The sequence below is a fragment of the Petaurus breviceps genome, unplaced genomic scaffold (assembly GCF_028583685.1).
Source record: "Petaurus breviceps papuanus isolate PSGF00001 unplaced genomic scaffold, PetGlider_PUasm1.0 186, whole genome shotgun sequence".
Classification (NCBI taxonomy): domain Eukaryota; kingdom Metazoa; phylum Chordata; class Mammalia; order Diprotodontia; family Petauridae; genus Petaurus; species Petaurus breviceps.
The window spans coordinates 9,241,668-9,263,182 of record NW_027185798.1 but is presented as its reverse complement, the minus strand read 5'-3'; the positions used below and the strand labels follow the sequence as shown (position 1 = coordinate 9,263,182).

General features: G+C 49.1%; 1 protein-coding gene across 7 annotated transcripts in view; it reads right to left on the bottom strand.

Moving 5' to 3' along the window:
- The window catches only part of GTF2IRD1 (GTF2I repeat domain containing 1), a 217,168-nt gene that overhangs the window by 179,026 nt on the left and 16,627 nt on the right, over positions 1 to 21,515 (bottom strand). For 4 of the 7 annotated variants that reach the window (XM_069089500.1, XM_069089501.1, XM_069089503.1 and 1 more), the window contains one exon: positions 9,118 to 9,260. The exons of the other annotated variants lie outside the window; for them this stretch is intronic. In XM_069089500.1, coding sequence (XP_068945601.1) covers positions 9,118 to 9,213 — 96 coding nt within the window. In that variant the 5' untranslated portion in view covers positions 9,214 to 9,260. The remainder of the gene's footprint in view (positions 1 to 9,117; positions 9,261 to 21,515) is intronic. 7 annotated transcript variants of the gene reach the window in all.

Here is a 21,515-nt window from a genome sequence, read left to right as displayed (position 1 = left end):
CAGGGTCACACAGTCAGTATGGGTCAGAGTTGGGATTTGAACCCCATCTTCCTGACTTCTGAGGCTCTCCCACACTGGCTCTTCATGAAGAAAACCAAACGAAAAATAAAACGAGGGGCTTGAACCAGGCAGTCTCCAAGGTTCTTTTCAGCTCTGATATTCTCCAGCCCACACAAAGACAGTCTTCACATTTCAGGATTGGGCCATTTTTTATCTTGGGTTGGGATTTAACCCACGGCTCTTCCCCCTCATCAGTCTTCTTTCCCTTGGGAGTCCCAGTCCCAGCTCCCCCAGACACAGGCAGGCTCCTCACTCTTCTTGGTCTCTGTCCCTCCCTCCCCTGCAGTAAAACATGGAGGAGGGGAGGCAAGAAAGGCCGGGAAGGTGGCGCCCCAGGATGAGACGTGCTGCTGCCCTTCACAAAAGCCTCCTGCTCCCTGGTGGTGGGAGAAGTCCTGATCAAATTAGCCGGATGCACAGGTTAATGTTTATAAATGACTTTGAACATGGTGACTCCTCTAGACCACACAGGGCACTGTCAGAAATCTACGCCGCCGTTTCATGCGCTATAGGACAGCTCTGTCTCCTTTTAGAGGTTTATGGGGCAGTATGAGCTCATGGGCTATATTTATGCCTTTCTCCTTATGGAGAATCTCCTGATTTGGTGGGACATTTGGGGGAAGGGGAGTACCTTCGAGCCAATCCGTCAGGGTTTGTGAAGGACGAGGCTCCTTTACTCTGGCCTTCATCCCTGGACCCTGGGCGCCAACAGGCTCCATTTATCTCGCCCATTATCATCACTTCCAGGCCATGTCTACACTGTCAACACCCTCCCCTTCTAATCATAATAAGAGCTAGCATTTAGATAATACTTTAAGATTTAGAGTCCGGGGTGGCTAGGATGCACAGTGAACAGAACACTGGCCCTGGAGTCAGGAGGACTTGAGTTCAAATCCGGCCTCAGACACTTAACACTTACTAGCTGTGTGACCTTGGGCAACTCACTTACCCCCAACTGCCCTGCCTTCCCCCCCCCCCGCCCGCAAAAAAAAAAAAGATTTACAGAGTCTTGTTTTTTTCTTCTTTTAATCCTCATAAGCTAAATGACTTGCCCAAGGTCACACAGTCAGTCTCAATCTCAGGTAGGATTCAAACTCTGTTCTTCCTGACTCCAGGCCCAGTGTTTTATTCATTACCTCTGAGTGATCAGAAGAGAAGCCCCTCTCTGTTTGTATTGTGTCCCTAGTACCAGGCACAGTACCTGGTCCAAATGCTCATTCAATTCCAATAAATTCATTCATTCATTCATTCATTGTTCTTGACCCCTGGCGTCATCCCCACAGTCAGTCATACAGCAAAACAGAGGAGGGAAGACCAGTGACAAAGAAGGTCCTGTGACATCATTAGCTAGTCCGCTCATATCCTTCACTGACAACAGTCCCACCCCACACCCCCATCCATTCCTGTTCTCTCCAGCAATCTGAACCCTCCCCCCCAGATGCCAGCAGGGGAAATGGAGGACAAGAAGCAACTTCTTTCTCCCTAACCAGGAAAAGTTGGTCCATTAAATCTCAACCTGGTCCAACTCCTTACATCTCTCATTAGCATCAGGCAGTTGGTGAACGTGAATGAGTATAGATATTATGTGATTACTTTGGACTGAGAATCATGCTAAACACTGGGGCTTTAGAGAAAATCAGAACCAGCCCCTGCCCTCAAGGACCTTATATTCTAAGGAGAGACACAAGAGCAAATAACTGGGTGCTGAGCGGGTGCCAGAGAAGAGATGGAAAGGGAGAGGCACCAGACAGCGGTTGGAGGGACCAGGAGAGGGACTGTTGTTTCCTGCAGAAAGCTGGGAGTGGAATTTGGTCTGGGAGAAGGCCTGGAAAAGAGAGGGAAGAGGTGAGGAGGGAGAGTACGCTAGGCTGAGAGCATGGTCAGTGCACCAGTAGGGAGCCAGGAGATGGAAGGCCTTGGAGGAACAGCCAGGAAGCTGATGGAGGATCTGCCCAGACTCACTCTCTTCTACGCTGGAACCCTAATTGGTGCCAGAAGTAATTTAAAATACTTAATTCCTTCCCAGCCAAGGAAAGCCTAGTGGTTAAACCTCAGTATGGCCTGACTTTCTCCAGCTTCTCCCTGGCTGTAGAACTCACTGTCCAGGGTCGCCCTTCCAGAAGCACAGCCATCCACACACTCGGCATGACCTTGTGGGGACAGGTGTGCCCATGGACATGGGCTCCTCAGAATGGTGACCCCATGGAATGCTGGGATTACAAGAGACCTGAAGATGATGTGGCCCAGGGGCTCCCAGGAGCTAAAGGGAATTTTGATAATATTTGGAATGTAACTCTAGTGCTATTAAAGGATTTCAAAAGACGGAATGTTAATGAAAAAAATCCTGGGGTCAGGAGAGAGCAACTTCATGGTAGTAAAGAATGCTGATAGAATTAAAATAAAATTTTCTTTATGAAAAACTGATCTATTTATTTCTTATATGCACAGACACCATAAACTTATTTTCTTTCACACTTAATAGAGGGTCAGAATGGTAGTGTCAAAAGCCAATGGGTATAAGCAGTGAAAACACTCAGGAATCCCTGAACTAATCTGATGGTCAGATTTTACAGATGGTAAAACTGAGGCTCAGGGAGTAAGTATAAAGATGGTTCTTCTTGGGAATAATTTCATGACAATGTGTTGGGTTCCCTGACCTTGTATCCTTCTAACCTTTGAAACTAGAACTGTTTAGACCTTCAAGGCTCTAGAACCAAGCCTGTCTTTAAGTTTGTGAGTGTGTGTGGGAGGGAGGGAGGGGGAGGGAAATAAGAGGAGGGGGAAGAGAGAGAGAGGAGAGAGAGAGAGGAGAGAGGAGAGAGAGGAGAAGAAGAAGAAGAAGAAGAAGAAGAAGAAGAAGAAGAAGAAGAAGAAGAAGAAGAAGAAGAAGAAGAAGAGAAAGGGAAGGAAAAGAGGAAAGGAAAGAGAACGAAAAAGGGAGGGAGGGAAAAGAGAAGAGAATGTGTGTGTGTGTGTGGGTGCACACACACAAGCTTTACTCCTACACAAATCCTCTTTGTTCCTTTTCCTCCTCTGGCCTTTTGCTTCCTCCTGGGTCTAAGAAATGGGCTTGTGCTGCTCTGAGCCCAGACCAAGGTCGCAGCCTTGTTTTCTCCTGCTTCAGCCCCTCACTGGGATACAGCACCCCAATCTCTCATTTTAGCTCCACCTCCCATCGCTTTAGAGACTGGAGTCAGAGGACCACAGACCTAGCAGGAACCTAGGAGGTCATCTAATCCATCCCCTTCATTGTACAGATGAGAGGCATGGGAAAATCAAGTCATTTGCCCAAGGTCACACATAGAGCCAGAGCTGACAGGGACCCAAGGCCATAGAAACACAGGTACAGAGCTAGAAGCCTGGTCCAACCCCCTCACTGCACAGATGAGGAAACTGAGGCAGGAAGTGGTTTAAATGACTCCCCCAGAGTCACAACACTAAGTCCTGAGATAGGATTTGAACTCTGTTCCATATTCCCCAATCCTGTCGTCTACACTACACTGCCTCTATCTACCACTGAGGCTCAGTCCCATCTCTTGGCTCCAGCACCTGCCAGACACCAAGTGTGTACCCGCTGCCTTCCTGGACACCCTGCCTGCTCAATCAGCCCGCCAGGCACTATTGGGCCACCCAGTTTCTGGGTCCTTAGCTGCTCCTCCTTGTGACCCGGCTTGTTGCCAGTGAGGACGGCTGCCTTCCCTCCTCATCAGATGGTTCTGGATTTGTCTCTGGAATACATTCTGTCCATGGACAGCCTGGCAAAATCCTGAGCTGGCCGGCCTCCATTGGGTGGCTGGAAATTTCAGGATCCCGGGACTATCAGACACACCCACATTCAACTAAATGAACCCAAACATAGTGCAAAAGCCAAAATCCAGGTGGGGCTGGGCCAGGTGGGGCAGGATGGGACAGGACATGGGCATCATTGCTTCTTGGATTTTTAACACCATCACTTCCCTCAGTGACTGGAGGGCAGCTGGGTGGCCCAGTGGACAGAGTACCCTGCCTGGACTCATCTTCACAATTAGACACAACTGGAAAATGATGGAACAACTACTGTGGGGAGTGGCAAGTGACCTCCCAGGTCATCTGGTCCAACTCCCCCATTTTACAGGGGAGAGAACCGAGGCCTAGGGAAGTGGTTTGTCCACAGACTTCCAAATTGGAGGGACCCAGAAGCCAGGGAGTGATGTAAAAGCAGACAGGCCCACAGAAGACATCTAGATGAGTAAACTGAGGAACAAAGAGGTCAGACAGCTTGTAAGTGTCTGAGGCAAACAGTGACCCCAAGTCCAGTGGGCTGTCCATTTACATATCTAAAAAAATGAATCAATGAATGGATGAGCATTTATCATATGCCTCGTTCTGTGCTCTAGAGACTGGTCCAGGGCCTAATTGACATTAAGTGCTCCACAAATGGAGCTGGTTGACCAATTCTAGCCATTATCTAATAGCTAGAGTAATTCGCACTTCTTTTTCACAATTCTACATGATTATACCCATTTTACAGATGAGAAACCTGAGGACCAAAGGAGTGAAGTCTTGGGGCTGTGACTGGTCCTCTTCCTCTTCCCTTCCCTTCCAAACCTCTATTGTCCAGCCATGCCCTTCCCCAAACTGGGCCTACCGTCCAAGTGCCACCCTCCCCATCTCTGCCCCACTGGGCTCCACCCTCTCTGCCGTCCGGTCCTTCTGCACACCGGGTCCCCCTCTTCCTGTTCTGTGTTTTCCCTGCTGTCACCCTGACTGGGACATTCCAGCATCCCACCCTTCCCCACTTTAACAAGCTGACACTTCCTCCTGTAAGCTCTCTTGGACTTACTCAAACATGGCAGAGGGTGCTGGTGGGACTGGTGGGGAAAGGCCCATCTTAAGCTACTTTTTCTGTCAATGTGGCAGATGACAGGGAGGGGGGAACCCCAATGGAGGGATATGAGGTTGGCCATTGGGGAAACTGGGGAACTCCTGGATGAAACCTCGAGAGAATGGCAATGGATCAATACCCCCTTGAGAGACCTGGGAGATCTGACAAAGAGAGACTTCAGGAAACCTTCAAAAACCCTGTCAGCATGTTCTGTGACCTACCCTGGTCCCCCAACTCCAGCGGCCACCTCCAGGCTGAGAATAAGGGAGGGCGAAACCCAGGGCAGACAAGATAGCAGCTGGTCAGGCTGGATGGTATGGGGAAGGAAGGCCAAGGTCCTGAAGTCAGAGGACTTGGCTTCAACTGGCTATGTGACCCTGGGCAAGTCATTTCCTTGTCCAAACTAGAGCCTCACTTTCCCCATCTGGATGGCTTCTTTGAGGTCCCTTCTGGCTCTGAATCTCTGGGTGCTCTGGGGCTAGGAGCAGAGCCTGGGAAACCTACCCAGGGCCTAGGCCTCGGCCCCAGCTGCTCAGACCCATCCTCACCTGAATCTCCACTCCAGGCTACAGCTCCTGCCAGAGGTTTATCTGGGCTTATTTGCATTCCATATAAATATTTATTTGCTCTTAATCTGGCAGTCAATTTACCCTGTGGCACTTTGGTTTGGATGGCTGGAGAAGGGGAGTGTGGAGATGGGGGCACCAGCTCAGCTGCCCTCATCAGCCTACTGCACCCTTGGGGAGAGGGAGAGAGAAGAGGGAAGGGGGTGCCCACATTTAACACTGCCCCCCACAGTGGGACAGCCTAGCAACCTCCTGCCTTCTCCTCTCAGCCTCCCTGCCTCCCCCAGCCCAGCCCCAACCCATCTCCATCAGACATAAACAGCAGAGGCTAAAGTAGGAACAGCTGTAACGTAAGTGAGAAAAAGTCATGCTGCTTCTTGTTGTGCTGGTGCAGGGTGGATGGGGGGAGGAGAGAAGACAAGCCACTCATGGCTCCTGGGTAATCTAATCCAAATGCATTCAAACACAGGCAGAGAGGCAGGTCTATTCCACAGCTGGGTCTTTCCATTCTGGTCAGCAATCTAGCTATGAAATATCATCTCCTCCTCTGTCCTCTGCCAGACTGCTGGACTCACCTTCCATGATCCAACCTTTCCCTGCCCTCCCTCAGATGCACGCACTGGTTCCCTATTGCCCATGGCACGATCATGGGGTTTAGAAATGCAGAGGGCCTCCAAGATCATGTAATTCTAAGCCTTTTATTTTATACGAGGGGAGCAGGGCTACTATAGGGATCACCTAGAGGAAAGTCTATCTATCAAGGCAGGTCAGTAGCTTTTCTGCAAAATAAGTATTAGAACTGGGGCTCTTAAAAGAACCTTTTTAGTCAGATAGTCAGTCTGGCAAAAACTATGGGCCCCTTCTCAGCATCATGTTGTTAAATGCATTAAATAAAATACACAGGATTACAAAGGAAAACAGTTGTATTCAAATATTGTAAGATTTAAAAAAATTTTTTCATATAAAAATAGTAATTAATAATTAATTTTAAAAGTTTAAAAGTTCATAGGCCCTGGATGAATAATCCAGGTGTCTGGGACCCTGGGATGTGAAGTGACATTTCCCAGGGTCACAAAGAAGTATGTGTCAGATCTCCCTGGCTTTAAGGCTTATCTATCTACTCTGCCATGATGCCTTTTTTTTGGAGGGCAATTTGGGGTTAAGTGACTTGCCCAAGGTCACATGGCTAGTTTTTGTGTTAAGTGTCTGAGGTCACATTTGAACTCAGGCCCTCCTGACTCCAGGACTGGTGCTCTACTCACTGCGCCACCTAGCTGCCCCTATGATGCCTTTTTTTATACCATTTTAAGATTTGTCAGTTCCTTTCTATGTATTATCAATCCTTACAAGTAATTTGTCTAGGGTCACACAGTCAGTGTCTGAGGCAGAATTTGAACCTAGGTCTTCCCACCCTCAAGGATGGCTCTGTCCATTATACAACACTGCCTTCCTTATTTTATGGGTGGATCAATCACATCTAGGGCTCACTGCTGTGGTGGAATGAAGACTGGATGGGAGGTCAGGAGTTCCTGGCACCTACCACACACGATCTTGGGCACTCAAACTCTCTGGGTCTCAATTTCCTTCTCCACACAGTAAGGGGGTTGGGCTGTGGTCCTCTGAGGTCCTTTCAGCTCTGAATCTGTGATTTCATGGCTTCAAGCTAGAAAGGGCTTGGATTTTATACAGGCTTATTCACCAGTGGAAAGGGATCTGCCCCTGTCACTTTACAAAGAAGGACACTGAGGCGACCTGAGCCAGTGACATTCTCTATCCAGGCTTTATGGTCAACATTAGTCTCCCTTGCTAATGGCCAGCATACACTGGTCCAGAATAACTGCCTCTCCTTCCTCTTTCTCCTTCCCTTCTCCAAGGAATGAAGCAAACAGTGACCAGGAGTTCTTCCTTGGCTATTAACATGGGAACAATTCCCTTTCCCAAGCCAAACTGGAAAAATAAACCTAGCTTTGATTTTAAGAAATATTTCTTATGGGCCTATTCGTTCTAGAGCTCTTTGCTAGGCAAGATGCGGAAGTTAAATCTGATACAGCTCCTGCCCTCGGGGCGCTTCAAGTCTAGAAGGACAAGTGTCTACCTACATGACCAAGGATGGTACAAAATGAATTGTCATAAGGGCATAAGAGAAGGACAAACCAACCCCTGTCCGAGGCCCAGGGAGGGAAGGATGGTTACTGATGAGGGGGAACAGACGCTTCCTGGGGAAAGCAGACATGCAGCCGGGCTTGAAAGAATGGATAAGATTTCAACGGGCATAGAGAGGCAAGATATCCCAATCACAGGTAATGGCTTGGGCAAAGGCCAGACACTTGGCAGAAGGGGATGGAGAATGGTGATCCATATATTCTGGGGCACAACGGTCATGGAAGGGAACAGGGGGATAAACTTGTAATGGCAGGGTATGGCTAGATTGGTGGAGGCCTTGAATGCCAAGGGATGGAATGTGAACTTTATCTAGTAGGACCTGATGAAGGTTTTGGAGTGGAGAAGGGACCTGATGAGGCAGAAAGAAGATGAATTAGTCTGGAAACGAAGAGAGACAAAATGAAGATGGGAAGGCTGATTAGGCAAGTGGTAATGAGAATGTATATTAGGAGAGAAAAGAGGGGAGTGAGGAAGGGAAGGGGAGGAGAAGAAAGGGGGAAGGGGAGAGAAGGGGGGGGAAAGGGTGGGAGGGGAAAGAAGGGAAGTGGACTGGAGGAGAGAGGAGGAGAAAGGAGGGGAGGGAAGAGGAGAAGAGAGGGGAGAGGAGGGGAAAATAGGGGAGGAGAGAGGTGGGAGGGGAGAGAGGTAGAGGGGAGGAGAGAAGAGGAATACAAAAGATTTTCTAAGTGACAAATTGATAGGTCTTTGCAACCAGCTGACTTAGGGGAAGGTGGAAGGTTTCTTGTGGATTCTCTTGAACCCTGGACATTAATCATATTGGCTTAGCCACCAGGCACACACATTTACATCACACACTGGGCTGGAGAGGAGGGATGGCGGCTGTGGATAGGACAACTGACCCCACGAATGGCTGATGGAACAGAAGAGGACGCCATCCCTAGCCTGACGACAGCACCGTAACAACAACGGCACAGCCAATGTTTCTACCGTGTCTATGATGCACCGCGTGCTGTGCAACGCACTTCCCAAGGATTATCTCATTTGATCCCCACCATTATCCCAGCAGGGAGGCGCTACTGTTATCCATTTCACAGATGAGGAAACTGAGGCAGACCGAGGCTGCCCAGTGACTGGTCCAGGATGCCCATTCCTTGGGGAATGACTGAAAACTCCACCACATATGACTGCACAGTATGTAGGAAATAGGGGAAGATATGTATGAACAGGAAGGGAAGGAGCATTTATTAAATGCCTGCTGTGTGCCATGCACAGGCATGTGTTTATGGCGACAAAGCCCTGGGCTGGCGGGGAGCCACCACTCCTCTTCCCTCTTTGACAGAAGTCCCGACTCTGGCCCATCTCCCGCCATCTCGCCACCTCCAGGATTTCTGAAGGCTCTCAGTTCTTTCAGCAGCTTTGGGGAGAGGCTGTCTCCTGGGCTGACCTGTAGCCCCAGGGGGCAGGCGGGCTCTGTCTCCCCATATCTGCTGGGCCTGGATTTACCTCCCTTCGAGCAGCTGGGTTCTCTCTGGCAGTCGGGGAACATTCTCCTCCACAGCCGGGAACTGGTCTTTCTTCTGCTCTGCTCTCTATGGCCATCCTCCCTTGCTCCCAGCAGCACTGACCTTCCTGTCTGTCCACAGGGCCTGGAACACGGCAGACACTTAGGTCTTCATTGGTTGATGGGCCAATTCACCCAGAGAAGCGGTTGATGGCAGGGTTCAATGTGTGGGAGACGTGTCTCCCCAGCTCCTGCCTGCTCCTCAAAGGGAAGGTAGGTCCCCTTCTCTCCTTTCTTCCCACTGCATAACAGGATCCAGGGAGTTAAAGTGACTTGCTTATTGTCACCCGGTAAGTGCCAGAGGGAGGATTTGAACCCAGGTCCCCTGCTTCCCAAACAGATGGTCTTTCCACAGCACCACATGGAAACCTTGCCATCTCCTCTCCCCTCCTCCTAGCTCCACCCTTCCTAAATTCAGAGACTGTTGCCTAAGATGGCGAATTAATTTGTTAATCAGTTCCCCTGAAATGGGTTATGAACAATTAGGCAATGTGGGTGCCCCCGCCCCCACCCCGTCAGCTGCAGGGCCAGGCAGCTTTCTCGGGCTGACGCTACAGCAGGCAGCTCGCCCCTCAGGGAGCCGATCCAGCCGAGGAGCTGGAGAGCTCTCTGCCGGCTCTTCAAGTACCACCCGGAGTCTCCGAGTGGGTAAACACAGCTCGACTTCATGAGGAGAAAGTAAATATTGAGATCCAAGTTTATTTCATCAGCTCAGCTAGGCTACCTTCCTTCCCTTTTCCCCCTTCCTCTCCATCAAAGGGGGGTGATTACCATATTTCCCCAGAGGAGGTGCTTGGGGTCAAATAAGCCAGCAAGCATTTATTAAGCACCTGTTATATGTGACACCCTGTGGATAGGAAGATGAAACCTTCCCATTCCTTAAGGAGCTCACCATGCAACAAGCATTTATTAAGCACCACTGTGTCCAGGCACTCTGGATACAAATATGAAACCATCCCCATCCACAAGGAGCTCACCATGCAACAAGCACTTATTAGGCTCCCACTGTGTACCAGGCACTTTGCTAGGCACTGAGGATATAAAGACAAAAATGAAAAGATCCCTGCCCACAAGAGCCTTACATTCTAGCAGCGAAGCTCACAAGTGAACAATCAACATTTAATAAGCACGTACTGTATGCCAGGCACTACACTAGGCACTGAAGACCCAAAGACAAAAACTCCTTTCTTCAGGAACCTTGCACCGTATGAGGGGAAACTCTATTGTTTCCTCTCATACAATGTGTGTGTGTGTTATGCACACTGCTATACATACACCCCCATCTACATGTGTGTATATAGGAAGAATGTGTACATGTGTGTACATGCATGTGCTTGTTTTGTTAACTCTTTCAATATGTGGTCACTGGTTTCACTGGGCATCTTATGTATTTTATGCATTTAAAAATGTGATCTGAGAAGGGGTCCAGAGAGTTCACCGGATTGCCAAAGGGATACATGTTTACACACACACACGTACACACACATAAACACGCACACATGTACGTGCACATACACAAGGGTGGGGGTGGTAAAGGCCTCATGGAGGAACTGCTGCTTGAACACGCAGTGATTCTGAGAGGGTCCTGCATGGGAGAGTCACACAGCATTTAACACAGCATCCAGCATGCAGTAGAGGTGCCGACAGTGATAACCCCCCCCCTCAGATCTTTGAGGAGCTTCACTCCCCAGCTCGTGGCTCTTATTAAAACTAAAAGCTATGGCCCCTCTGGGCCTGGGCTTTGCCTTCATGGACCCCGTGGCTATTCAAGGGTGACTTCACCCAGGGCTTCTTATTATGAACCTCCTTATTCTTAACCTTTGTGGCCCAGACCCCTCTGGCAGCCTGGTGAGGTCTGTGGACCCTTCTCAGAATCATGCTTTTAAATGTATAAAATAAAATCCATAAAATCACCAAGGAAACCAATCATATTGAAATCGTTTTTTTTTTGTTTGTTTTGTTTTGTTTTGTTTTTAACAAGCTCACGGACCCCCAGATTAAGAATTCATCAACTCTAGTCTTCTTTATTCTTGATCTGGATAATAATAATATGGGATGAGCAGGAGGGCTGAAAAAGCCCAAAATGAAATCAGGAGCTTCTATGGTGGACACTGAGTCTTCCCTTTCTAAACCCTGAGAGCTATCAGGCTCCGAGGAATGGGGTGTATGTATCTGTGGATGAGAGAGACTGAGATGAAGACAAAGACAGACAGACAGACAGACACAGACAGAGACACGGGGGGGAGGGGAGAGACAAAGAAAGAGGGGAGGGGGAAGAAAGAGAAACAGAGATGGGGGGGAGAAAAACAGAGAGAGAGAAAGAGACAGAGACAGAAGAAGAGAGGGACAGACAGAAGAGAGAGACAAAGACCACACAGGTTCCCAGGATCATAGACACAGCTGACAGGGGCCTCAGAGGCCGTTAGTCCACCCTCCCTGGCTTTACAGATGAACACACTGTGGCCAGAGAGGTTAAGCGGCCTGCCTCCCCAGTCAGCCACTGACAGGCAGGATTGGAACCATGGTCTTCTGACTTCATGTTCAGCCACACAGCACTCTTGTCAAAACACACTGCAAGGTCCATTCCAGAGGCTTGCGCCTTAGCAGCTCAGAAATCCTCTAGAGAGAATACGAAGGCAATGAAGAGATTTGGGCTAGAAAATAAAACCAGCCCACACTCTAGAATCTCGGTGATTGGTGCTTTGCTGAATTTTCGAGAGCCGGGAGGAGCTGGCTGACAGAATTAAGAAGGGGACAAGAAGAGTCCAAAGAGAAAAGCATTAGATGCTTCTTCCTGAGGGGCCTGGGAGGTGGCTGCTGCCCTCTCCAGACCTCAGTTTACCCATCTGTAAAATGAGGGGATTGGACTAGACGCCCTCTGGGATCCCTTACAGTCTTAAATCTATGACCCTGTAATGTGAAGTCCCCTTGCCTAGTAAGGCTGCAGTTTCTTCGTTTGTCAAATGATAGGGATGGATTCAATTGTCTCAAAGGGTCCTTCTATGATCCCATGTGCCCCTATGATGCCCATGATTTTCTCCTGCTTCAGAGAAATGGGGGTGCTGGGGGCAGTCTGAACCCTTGCTCTCAGAGCACCAGGCTTGAAGGTAAGAGGGCCCCAGGCCCTAATCTCACCTCAGAAATGGACTGGTCTTCCTCACACACAACTGGACACCATGCCACCCCCCGTTACCTGACAGAATTTTGTGAGTGGAGATCTTGGCATAATTTAAAGCATTTGAGTAAGATTCCTTATTATTCCTCCCACCCCCAAGTCTGCCTAAGACTTGGCAGAGCTTATGATTATTAGAAAACAGAAGTGCTGAATTCAGCCAGAGGATCCCAGCTCTTCTGCTTACGAGCCGGGAGATCTCCCGCAGGTCAGGAAGGACCTCATCTGCAATATGAGGAGGCTGGACCTGATCCTAGGAGAAGGAGGAGACAACATGCTGAGGACCTGGGTTTGAATATTGCCTCTGATGCTGCATGACCATGGGCAAGTCTCTTAAGTTTTACGAGCATTGATTTCCTCATTTGTAAAATGAGGATATTATGTCTAGTCTAGCACCTAGTGAGGATCAAGGGAAAAGATGTTTAAAAGGTAATTTGTAAACATTAAGTTTAAATTGCTATCATTTTGCCACTGTGGGCCTTACTCTCATTTGTAAAATGAAGGGGTAGGGCTTGATGGGGGCGGCTAGGTAGCACAGTGGGGAGAGTGTGGAGTCAGGAAAAGCTAAGTTCAAATCTGACCTCAGAAATTTCCTAACCATGTGACCCTGGGTAAGTCACTTCAACCTGTTTGCCTCAATTTCCTCATCTGTAAAACTAAGTTGGAGAAAGAAATGACAAAACACTCCAGCATCTCTGCCAAGAAAACCCCAAATGGGGTCACGAAGAGTCAGGCAGGACTGAAATGACTGAACACCACACCCAAGGACTCGATGCCTTCTGAGGTCCCTTCTAGTCCTGAATCTCTGACCCTCAGATCCACCCCCTCCACTCCCATCTTCCCTCCGGTTACTTTCTTCTGAACCCTCAGCCTCTTGACCAGTGACTAAAACGACAACAAAGTCAAAGAGAAGATAAGCCTTAAGACACGGGACCTGAGTAGCAGGTCTCAGACATGGGTCTCAGGAGATGGCGAAACCTCCCTCTGATTTTTTTTTCTTTTGTTTTTTTTGGAGGGGTTGAGGGCAGGGCAATTGCGGTTAAGTGACTTGCCCAAGGTCACATGGCTATTTTTTGTGTTAAGTATCTGAGGCTGTATTTGAACTCAGGACCTCCTGACTCCAGGGCTTGTGCTCTCTATTCACTGCACCACCTAGCCGCCCCCCTCCTTCTGATTAAGCCACTAAATCACTGTGTAAGTTTGGCCTTTGCCTTCCTTCCTTCCAAAAATGAAGGGGTTAGGCTCAACCTCGGAGGTCACTGCTAGCTCTAAAATTCATCATCTCGTCGTGTTAGAGCAGGAAGGGACTTCAGAGGCCATTTCGCCTGACCCTCTCATTTTACAAATAAGGAAACTGAGGCTCAGAGGTGAAATGCTTGGCCCACAATCTGAGGCTCTCAAAGGCCCCAGGAGAGACTAGCCCAGTGGGGCACAGGCTGAAAAATACAGGATGAGCAGGAGGGCTGAAAAGCCCAAAATGAAATCAGGAGGAAATCATGATCAATCTCTCAGCCACAGTTCTTCTCCTCATCCAGGTGCTTCTGGCTTTAAGGAATCCCAAAATAGAAAGACTCCAATTTACCCAGCAGACAAATCAGGATGTGTGTGCACTCTGCCAAGGGAGACAGAGGCACGGCTCTTTAAGCAGCAGCTCTCGGGAGCATCGGAGAGGGGGCTCTGATTGCCCGGGCTTGGTTGGCACAGAACTTTTAGGAACCCACAGGCCCCTTCAGGATGGGCCTTCACCCTCCAAGGCAGGTGGCAAAGCTAGTCTGTGCACCCAAGATTCAGTCCTCCTCTCCTCTCTGTTTGAAGGGGAAGATAATCCTAGAGAGAGACCCCAGAATGATGGAGAACAGAGCAAGCGAGAACCTGCCCTGAGGAGCCCTATCTGGTGGGGGACACACCTGCCCTCAGGGAGCCTCTGTTCTAACAGAGTAAGACACAGATGCGTGTCTTAGTCTGATGATAAGATGATTGAGCAAAAACTTAGAGCTGAAAAGGACTGTAGAGATCTGGTCCAACCCTGGAGACTGAGCCCCAAAGAGGTTAGGTGACTCACCCAGGGTCACACATCCACTACCAAACCCAAGTCTGTTGCCTCCACATCTTATGCCTTTTCCACTGACTTTCAAGTCCCTGTCAAGGTGACCTTTTACTGGGACACAGCTGACATCAGCTTTATTTTGGATTGGAGGAGGGGAGTGTCTCTCCTTTCCCCATCTTCAGTAGCAGTTACACAGGGTCTATACCCTAATGGCAGCAAGAACACTCCACTGTCTGCCCACCCAAAGTCACCCTGATTTATGTGGGTGAGCCTGAGACTGGATTTCAAGACCCTGGCTACCTCTTCAGCTTTGTGTTTCTTTCTCAACACACAGCAGACTGAAAAGCAATCTTAAGACATGGACATTTCAAGCCCTGGTGACCATCTTTTGAGTTCAAGAAATCAAAAGTCCCTAAGAGGAATGACTGGAAATGGGAGGTACTTTCTGCAATCTCAGAGGAAAAGGCTGAAGCCAAGTAGATGAGTGATGGATACCAAGCTGGCCAGAACACAGGGACCTTGAGTTGCTACTCAGGTAGTATAGATCCAAAGTGAAAATGAAAAATCTATTCATCAGTCCCACAAATCTCCTGGGAGTTTTCCCTGCCTCCCAGGAGATTAGAAGAGATGGGTTAATATTTCATATCTGAAATATTTGTCAATGTGTGATTATGAGTCTTTTGTATTTTTAAGCATTTCTGTTGTGGGGGAAAAAATAGCTGTCCTATACCTGTTATCTACTACTCTGCACGATAAATACTTCTCAAGAAGGGATCCTGTTAATCCCTTTGGGGAAACCCTCCAGATAGAGCATTCCTAGGCTAGATTTAAGAGATTTCCCCTCAAGGTTCTATTCCAAATTGGGGTTACAATGAGCCAGAAAGTGTGAGAAAAGATGGGGAGCCACTCTTTGGCATCAAGCTCTCCCAGGACTCAATCTAATCTACTTGAAGCAAGAACTAGGATCCCTTTATTGGATAAGTTATAGCTTTAAAACCAGGCCTTTGTGCCAGAGCTCTACAAATCCTAGCTTCACCATCCAACAGGACTGGTATCTGGATATCTGCTATCATGTCAGGCCTTTCCTTCCCTCCCCTCGACCCCTCAGCTTACTTTTTTCCGAGATGCTTTTGCCACCATGGAGGCTGCACGCTGCCAATCTACAGAGCCATGGCTCAGTTTTCCTGGGCTCGTGAGTTATAGGCTGACTGCGGGGCTGTTGCCCTCCTGGCTCTGCTCCTCCCCATCCCAAGGGTGGTTCCAAAATACCAAGTGATTCTGACCACTAAGGAAGGGACAGTCATGGAAGGAGGCCATGGAGGGACCATACAGTCAACTTGGTCCCAAAGCGGTGATGACATTGGAAAGGAAGTGCTATCCCAGAAGGAGGGTTCGAGGTCTACAGAAAGAGTGGCTACACACAGGAAGTGAGTGCTATACCATCAAGATTGGGCATCAATGTAGAGCATAGAAAATGGGGGGGAAAGGTCAATTCCTAGGATATTCTCAGACTAAGTCTCCATTATCTATGCTACTGACTACCTGGTAGATAGCGCCAACTGGAAGCTAGTCCACAATCGAGTGGCTCGTCCAACAACCCTTCTGGTTTGCTTCTGGGAGGCTTCACACAACCAGACGTATTTACAAAGTGAGTGACTTCCCTCACTCTTCCTTTGCCCAAGGGGATGCTAAAATAAGCTTGCTCCCCCAAACACAAACCAGCTGGTCCGTGGGCGGCATCTTGGCAATAACTGACAGCCAAGGACCCACAAGTGGTTCAGGGAGAGGTGATCAACTTCCAGAAACACTCTGGGTTGTCATCGGCCCCATCCAGCCACACTGGAGAACGGCTCTTCTGCATTTGGGGGAAGGGCACCCACTGCTCAGCTTCCCCTACTGCCTTTGCCTTTTCTCAGCCCCTCAATAACCCTGGGGAAGATTAGGGGGCTTCTGTACTCACCTAGGCCATGGAAGGAGCTCAGCAGGGGAGAATCTGAGACAAGGGCCAGAAGGGAGTTCTAATCCTGACGCTGCTGCTTCGTCTCCACGGCATCACTCTCCAACATTCTTCTCATCTATCCCACCCCACACCCTGATTTATAGGCTGCCTCTCCCCTTAGAATACAAGCTCCTTGAGGGCAGGCACTGGTTTTGCCTTTTCTTCATAGCACTTAGCACCATGCCTAACACCTAGAGAGCGATAAATGGATGAATCCTTGGTTGATTGATTAACATCAAAATTTCCAACATTAAGTCCACACCAGATACTTATACCTAACACTCGTATGTTACACATGTGACTTCATCTGAAATTTACAAGAAGCCTATGAGGCAGCTGCTACAAGTATTTTATTATCCCCATTTTACAGATGAGGAAATTGGGGTTCGGAGCCGTAAAGTGCCTTACACAGAATGGAGGCAACACCTTTATCCGATGGGGGAAACCATCGTGGGAAAGCAGGATGAGTTAACACAGACCAGTCATGAACAATAAAAGCTCAGACATGTTGGGGTGTCAAGCAGTGGGGTATAAACTCTAAATATCAACAAGCATTTATTAAGACCCTACTAAGTGTAAGACACCAAGCTAGGCTGAGAAGGCAGATCTCAGAAGCTCAGGGATGGATTTTGGATCCTCGAGGACATTCTGTCCAATCTGTCCATGACCCACAATCCCCTCTACAACTTCTCCAGCAAATGACCCGCCAGTTTTTGTCTGAAGACCTCTATGAAGGGGAAGGAGGGGGACACCTCCTGGGACAGCACAGTCCATTTCTGGGCAGCTTTCCCCATTAGCACGATCTAGAAACCTCTCCTGCATACGTCCCCTTCTCTCCAGTCATGGAGCTACCACTCTGGTTCACAGCCTTCTAGTGGGGCTCCCTGCCTCAAGCCTCTCCCTACTCTTATCCAGCCTCTACACAGCTACTGAAACATTTTTCTCCAAAGTGCAGGTCTTACCATGTCACTCCCCTCCTCCATAAACTCCAATGGCTCCCTATTACCTGCAGGATCATGTAGGAACTCATCTGCATAAACATGGTCCCTTCTTACCTTCTCAGTCTTTTCATGCTTGACTCCCCTACATGTGCTCTATGATCCCACTTCAATCTCTCACCCACGACCTCTAGTCTTGTAATTTTATACCAGCTGCCCCTCCCCCAATAGCTAGAGGTTTCCATTCTCAATCTCTTAGATTCCTGCTTTTTTTTTTTAAGGCTTAGCTCAACCAGCCACTTTCTCTGGAAGGTGGGAAGGGTAAAAACAATGGATGGAACAGAAAGAAAATTGTAGAAGGGTAGGTTGGGTCACTGGGTCCAAATTATGGAAAGCCTTGAATGCTAGCTAGGGTCAGAAGATGAATACTTTGGTCTGTAGCTGGTGGGAAATCTCTGAAGGTTTCTGAGTGGATAGTGACAGCATCTTTGAAGAGCTTGGTGTTCTTGGGAAGGGAGGCCTGGAGGAAGATGGAAAGGCAGGGGAGGAGGTCTGAAATGGCTTTATGGAGGATGTAAGATGAGAGGGCCTGGAAGTATTGGTGAGAAAGGAGGAAGACATAGGTTGTGTGAAGGACACAAGGAGAACACCGGCCTAACTGGCACATTGGGCATATTTAGGGGAAGTGTGAGATAAGGCAGAAGAGGTAGGCAGGAAGCAGAGCTACTGAAGGCCTTGAATGTCAGAGTAAGGAGTTTGAACTTTATCCTGAAAGCAAAGAGCTGTTAGGAATCCTTAGGGGTGAAATTCTGGGGTTGTAGTAACTAGTGAGGGAGCTGCCATGCATGGGGTAGGGGCCTTCCCAACATTCATGGTCAAATCCATGGGTACCTACTCCAGAGGCAAAGGCAGAAACATTGAAAGAAAGTCTGAAACGGAGTCAAAAGACCTGAGTTTGAATCCTAGGTCTATCAAATAACTCTATGGTCACAAGTAAGTGAGACTTCTGGGCCTCATGAGTAAAATGAAATAATAAGATTAGGAGTCAACTTGGGTTCGAATTCTACCTCTCCCCTCCCCTATGTATTACCTGGCCAACTCTTGATAAGTCATTTAACTCCTAAACCTCAGTTTTCTCACGTGTAGAATGGGAGGGCTGGCCCACATGTGGTCCTTTCCAGCCCTCGATCTGTGATACTGTGGATATATTTGAGCCACCTGAGACACGAAAGGGATAGAGAACTGAATCTGGAAGAAATTGGCAAGGCCCGGGCTTGAACACCGCCTCAGACACTGGCCAGCTGGGTAACGACCTCTCAGCATCAGCTACCGCATCTGTAAAATGAGGGAACTGAATCAGAATTCCCTTCTGGTTCTCCGTCTATGCTCCTTCATAAACCCCAAAGGGCTCTATAAATGTCCTCTAGGAGAAAAGTGAGAACCCAATGACTAGACACTACGAAGTGTCACCTGCAAGGCAGCCTAGCAGAGGGCAGAAAGAGCTGGCTTGGCTCTAGTCCCACCCCCAACACATACTCGCTAGAAGACCCTGGGCAAGTCCCTTCATTCCTCAGTGTCCCCAAGCAACTCTCCCCAGATCCTAGCCTTAGAAAGTGTTGATCTGTATGGACAGAGGGTACCTCCTCATCGGGAGCCTGCTTCACCAAAGAAATCACAAGTCCCTTTGTAAGTGTGAATGGCTCTTTGGGTGGGGAGAAGCCCATGCCCAGGGCCAGTGATCCCTAATTCCATTTTCTCTGGGACAGGCCTGGGTTTCTTTGCAATCCAAGCAGGCCTTCCTGACCCTGGTGGCTTCTAAAGAGATGCTCCTGGGGCATGCTGATCACTTATGAAGGTCTCTTCCCCAAGGGACAGGGACCTCCGACTCTTTTTCATTGGCACTGCAACTGGCAAAGCTTTAGCAAGAGGGACTGAGGTCAGACCTAAGGAAGGACTTCCTCCCTGAACCAATCCCAATTCTTGGTTCCAAAACAGAATGACCAAAAGAAACTCCTTTCTCAGGGAACTCTGAGCAGAGCTGAATTTTGACTGTGGTCCAGCCCTCCAGGTCAGAGATGGGCTAACTGACCTCTCAAGGTTCTTCCCAGTGCCAAGAACTTATATTGGAAGATTTCTGTTTTCCTCTGTGGGTAGCAATACCACACACAGCTGCAGACCAGAGGGTTTCCCTTTTGAGCCACCCAGGGGCCAGGCAAGGGGGCTGGGAAGGGCATGTGTTCTGGGGGAGGGTTTGACAATGGAACCGGCAACATCCTCCTTTTTCCAGACGGTTCAATCTTTCCCCCATCCAGGCCTCTCTGGCTGAAAAGCCGTCCCACCTGAAAAACCAGCTCCTTCCATAAACAGCAGGGGAAAAAAATCAGCCCCTCAGCCCAGCCCTGGCCCCAGGTACAAAGCCCCACACAGTGCCCCCCATCCCCCTTCCCAGCCCTGTGGGTGGGGCCACTGCCTGCTTTGGGGAACTACTCAGATCACAGGGCTGCCCAGGAAATCTCAGAAATGCCCTCAAGGCTCAGGCACAAGGGCCAGACAAGCAGGAGGTGTTCACTGAACCCCTGAAAGTGCCCAGTCCTGAAGACAAGGGCAGTGTAGGCAGGATAAAGGCCGCTACCCTCAAGGGGCTCCCAGTCTGAGTGTCTGAGACAACAGCTCACTCACTATAAGACAGGGAGTCAAGAAAGGATTGTGTGCACAGTGTCTGACACATTAGAAGGGCTCAAGAAATGTTTGTTGACTGACTAACTATAGGCTGGAAGCCTGGAGAAGTACAGGGACAGCTGGCTAAGGGCTGGGGGAGTGCACAGGATCAGGGACAAAGGCTCCATCCCAAGCCAAGGATGGCATGGCTCTGTCCTCGAGGCCCTCCCTTCTGTACAGACGCCGATTGGATGAGTGAACATAACATGTATCGTGTTCTGTAACATGTAACTTATGTAGACAGGAGCAATGATCAAAGCATCCCTTACTGACTCACTAAGCCACGAATGTTCTAGGTGCTGGGGCTACAAAGCCAAAATTGAAATCATTGCTGCCCCCAAGGAGCTGTCATTCTATTGGAGGAAAAAAAACCAGATGATTTTTTTTTATTTTGGTTTTGAGTCATGGTCCTGACCCCATTTGGGGTTTCCTAGGCAAAGCTACCAGAGGGGCTGGCCATTTCCTTCTCCAGCTCATTTTTACAGATGAGGAAACTGAGACAAAGAGGGGTAAGTGACTCGCCCAGGGTCACACCGCTAGTAAGTGTCTGAGGCTGGATTTAAACTCAAGAAGAGGAGTCTTCCTGTCTTCAGGCCTTGCGCTTCCTCTACTGCACCATCTAGCTTCTCTAGAACACGTACATACTGAAGAAATTTAAAAAGCATTCACTGGGAGGCAGCTGGTTGCCTAGAGTCAAGAAAACGAGTCCAAATCTTGTCTCAGATACTTACTAGCTGTATGACCTTGGGCAAGTCACTTGTTTGCCTCAGTTCCCTCATCTCTAAAATGGGGATAATAATAGCGTCTCCCTCCCAGGGTTGTTGTGAAAAACAAATGAGACGATGATTATAGACTGCTCTGCACCAGCACATAGTAGGGACTTAATAAATACTGACTGATAGAAGATGGTGTTTGAGCTGAGCTTTGAAAGGAATCAGGGAGTGTGACGGAGGAGGGAAGCCATTCCTGGTGAGAGGGGCTGTCTGGGCAAAGGCCTACAGAGATGGGACAGGGGCTTCTGTGTGAAGAATGCAGGTAAGTGTGGGAAGAAGGGGATGATGGCAAGGGGCCAGGCTGTGAAGGGTTAATTTATGCTGATCCTGGAGGCCACAGGGGGCCAGAGGAAGCAATAAGGCCCTTGGTCCTTTTGGCCCAGAAGAGATGAAGAGAAATCCTAAATCCAGGTATAAAGTCACTGGTCGGTTTCCCGAGCTCCCAGCCTCTGGGGCCCACCCCTCACTCCCCTTCTGGCCGCCAGAGTCCTCTTTTCCAGCTGTTGGGCCGTCTGGGTGCTAAGCCGGCCTTCCAGCTCAGCCAGGAGAGCCGCAGCTGCCAGGGCAGGCAGCCGGGAGGGGGCAGCTCGGCTTTGTCCTGAGATCCCCTCCTCCGGGATCCCAGGGTGGGCCCTGGCTCTGCTCTCCCAGGTCTGGCCAAAGCTGGCCCGACGCCTCACAGTCTAGAGATTT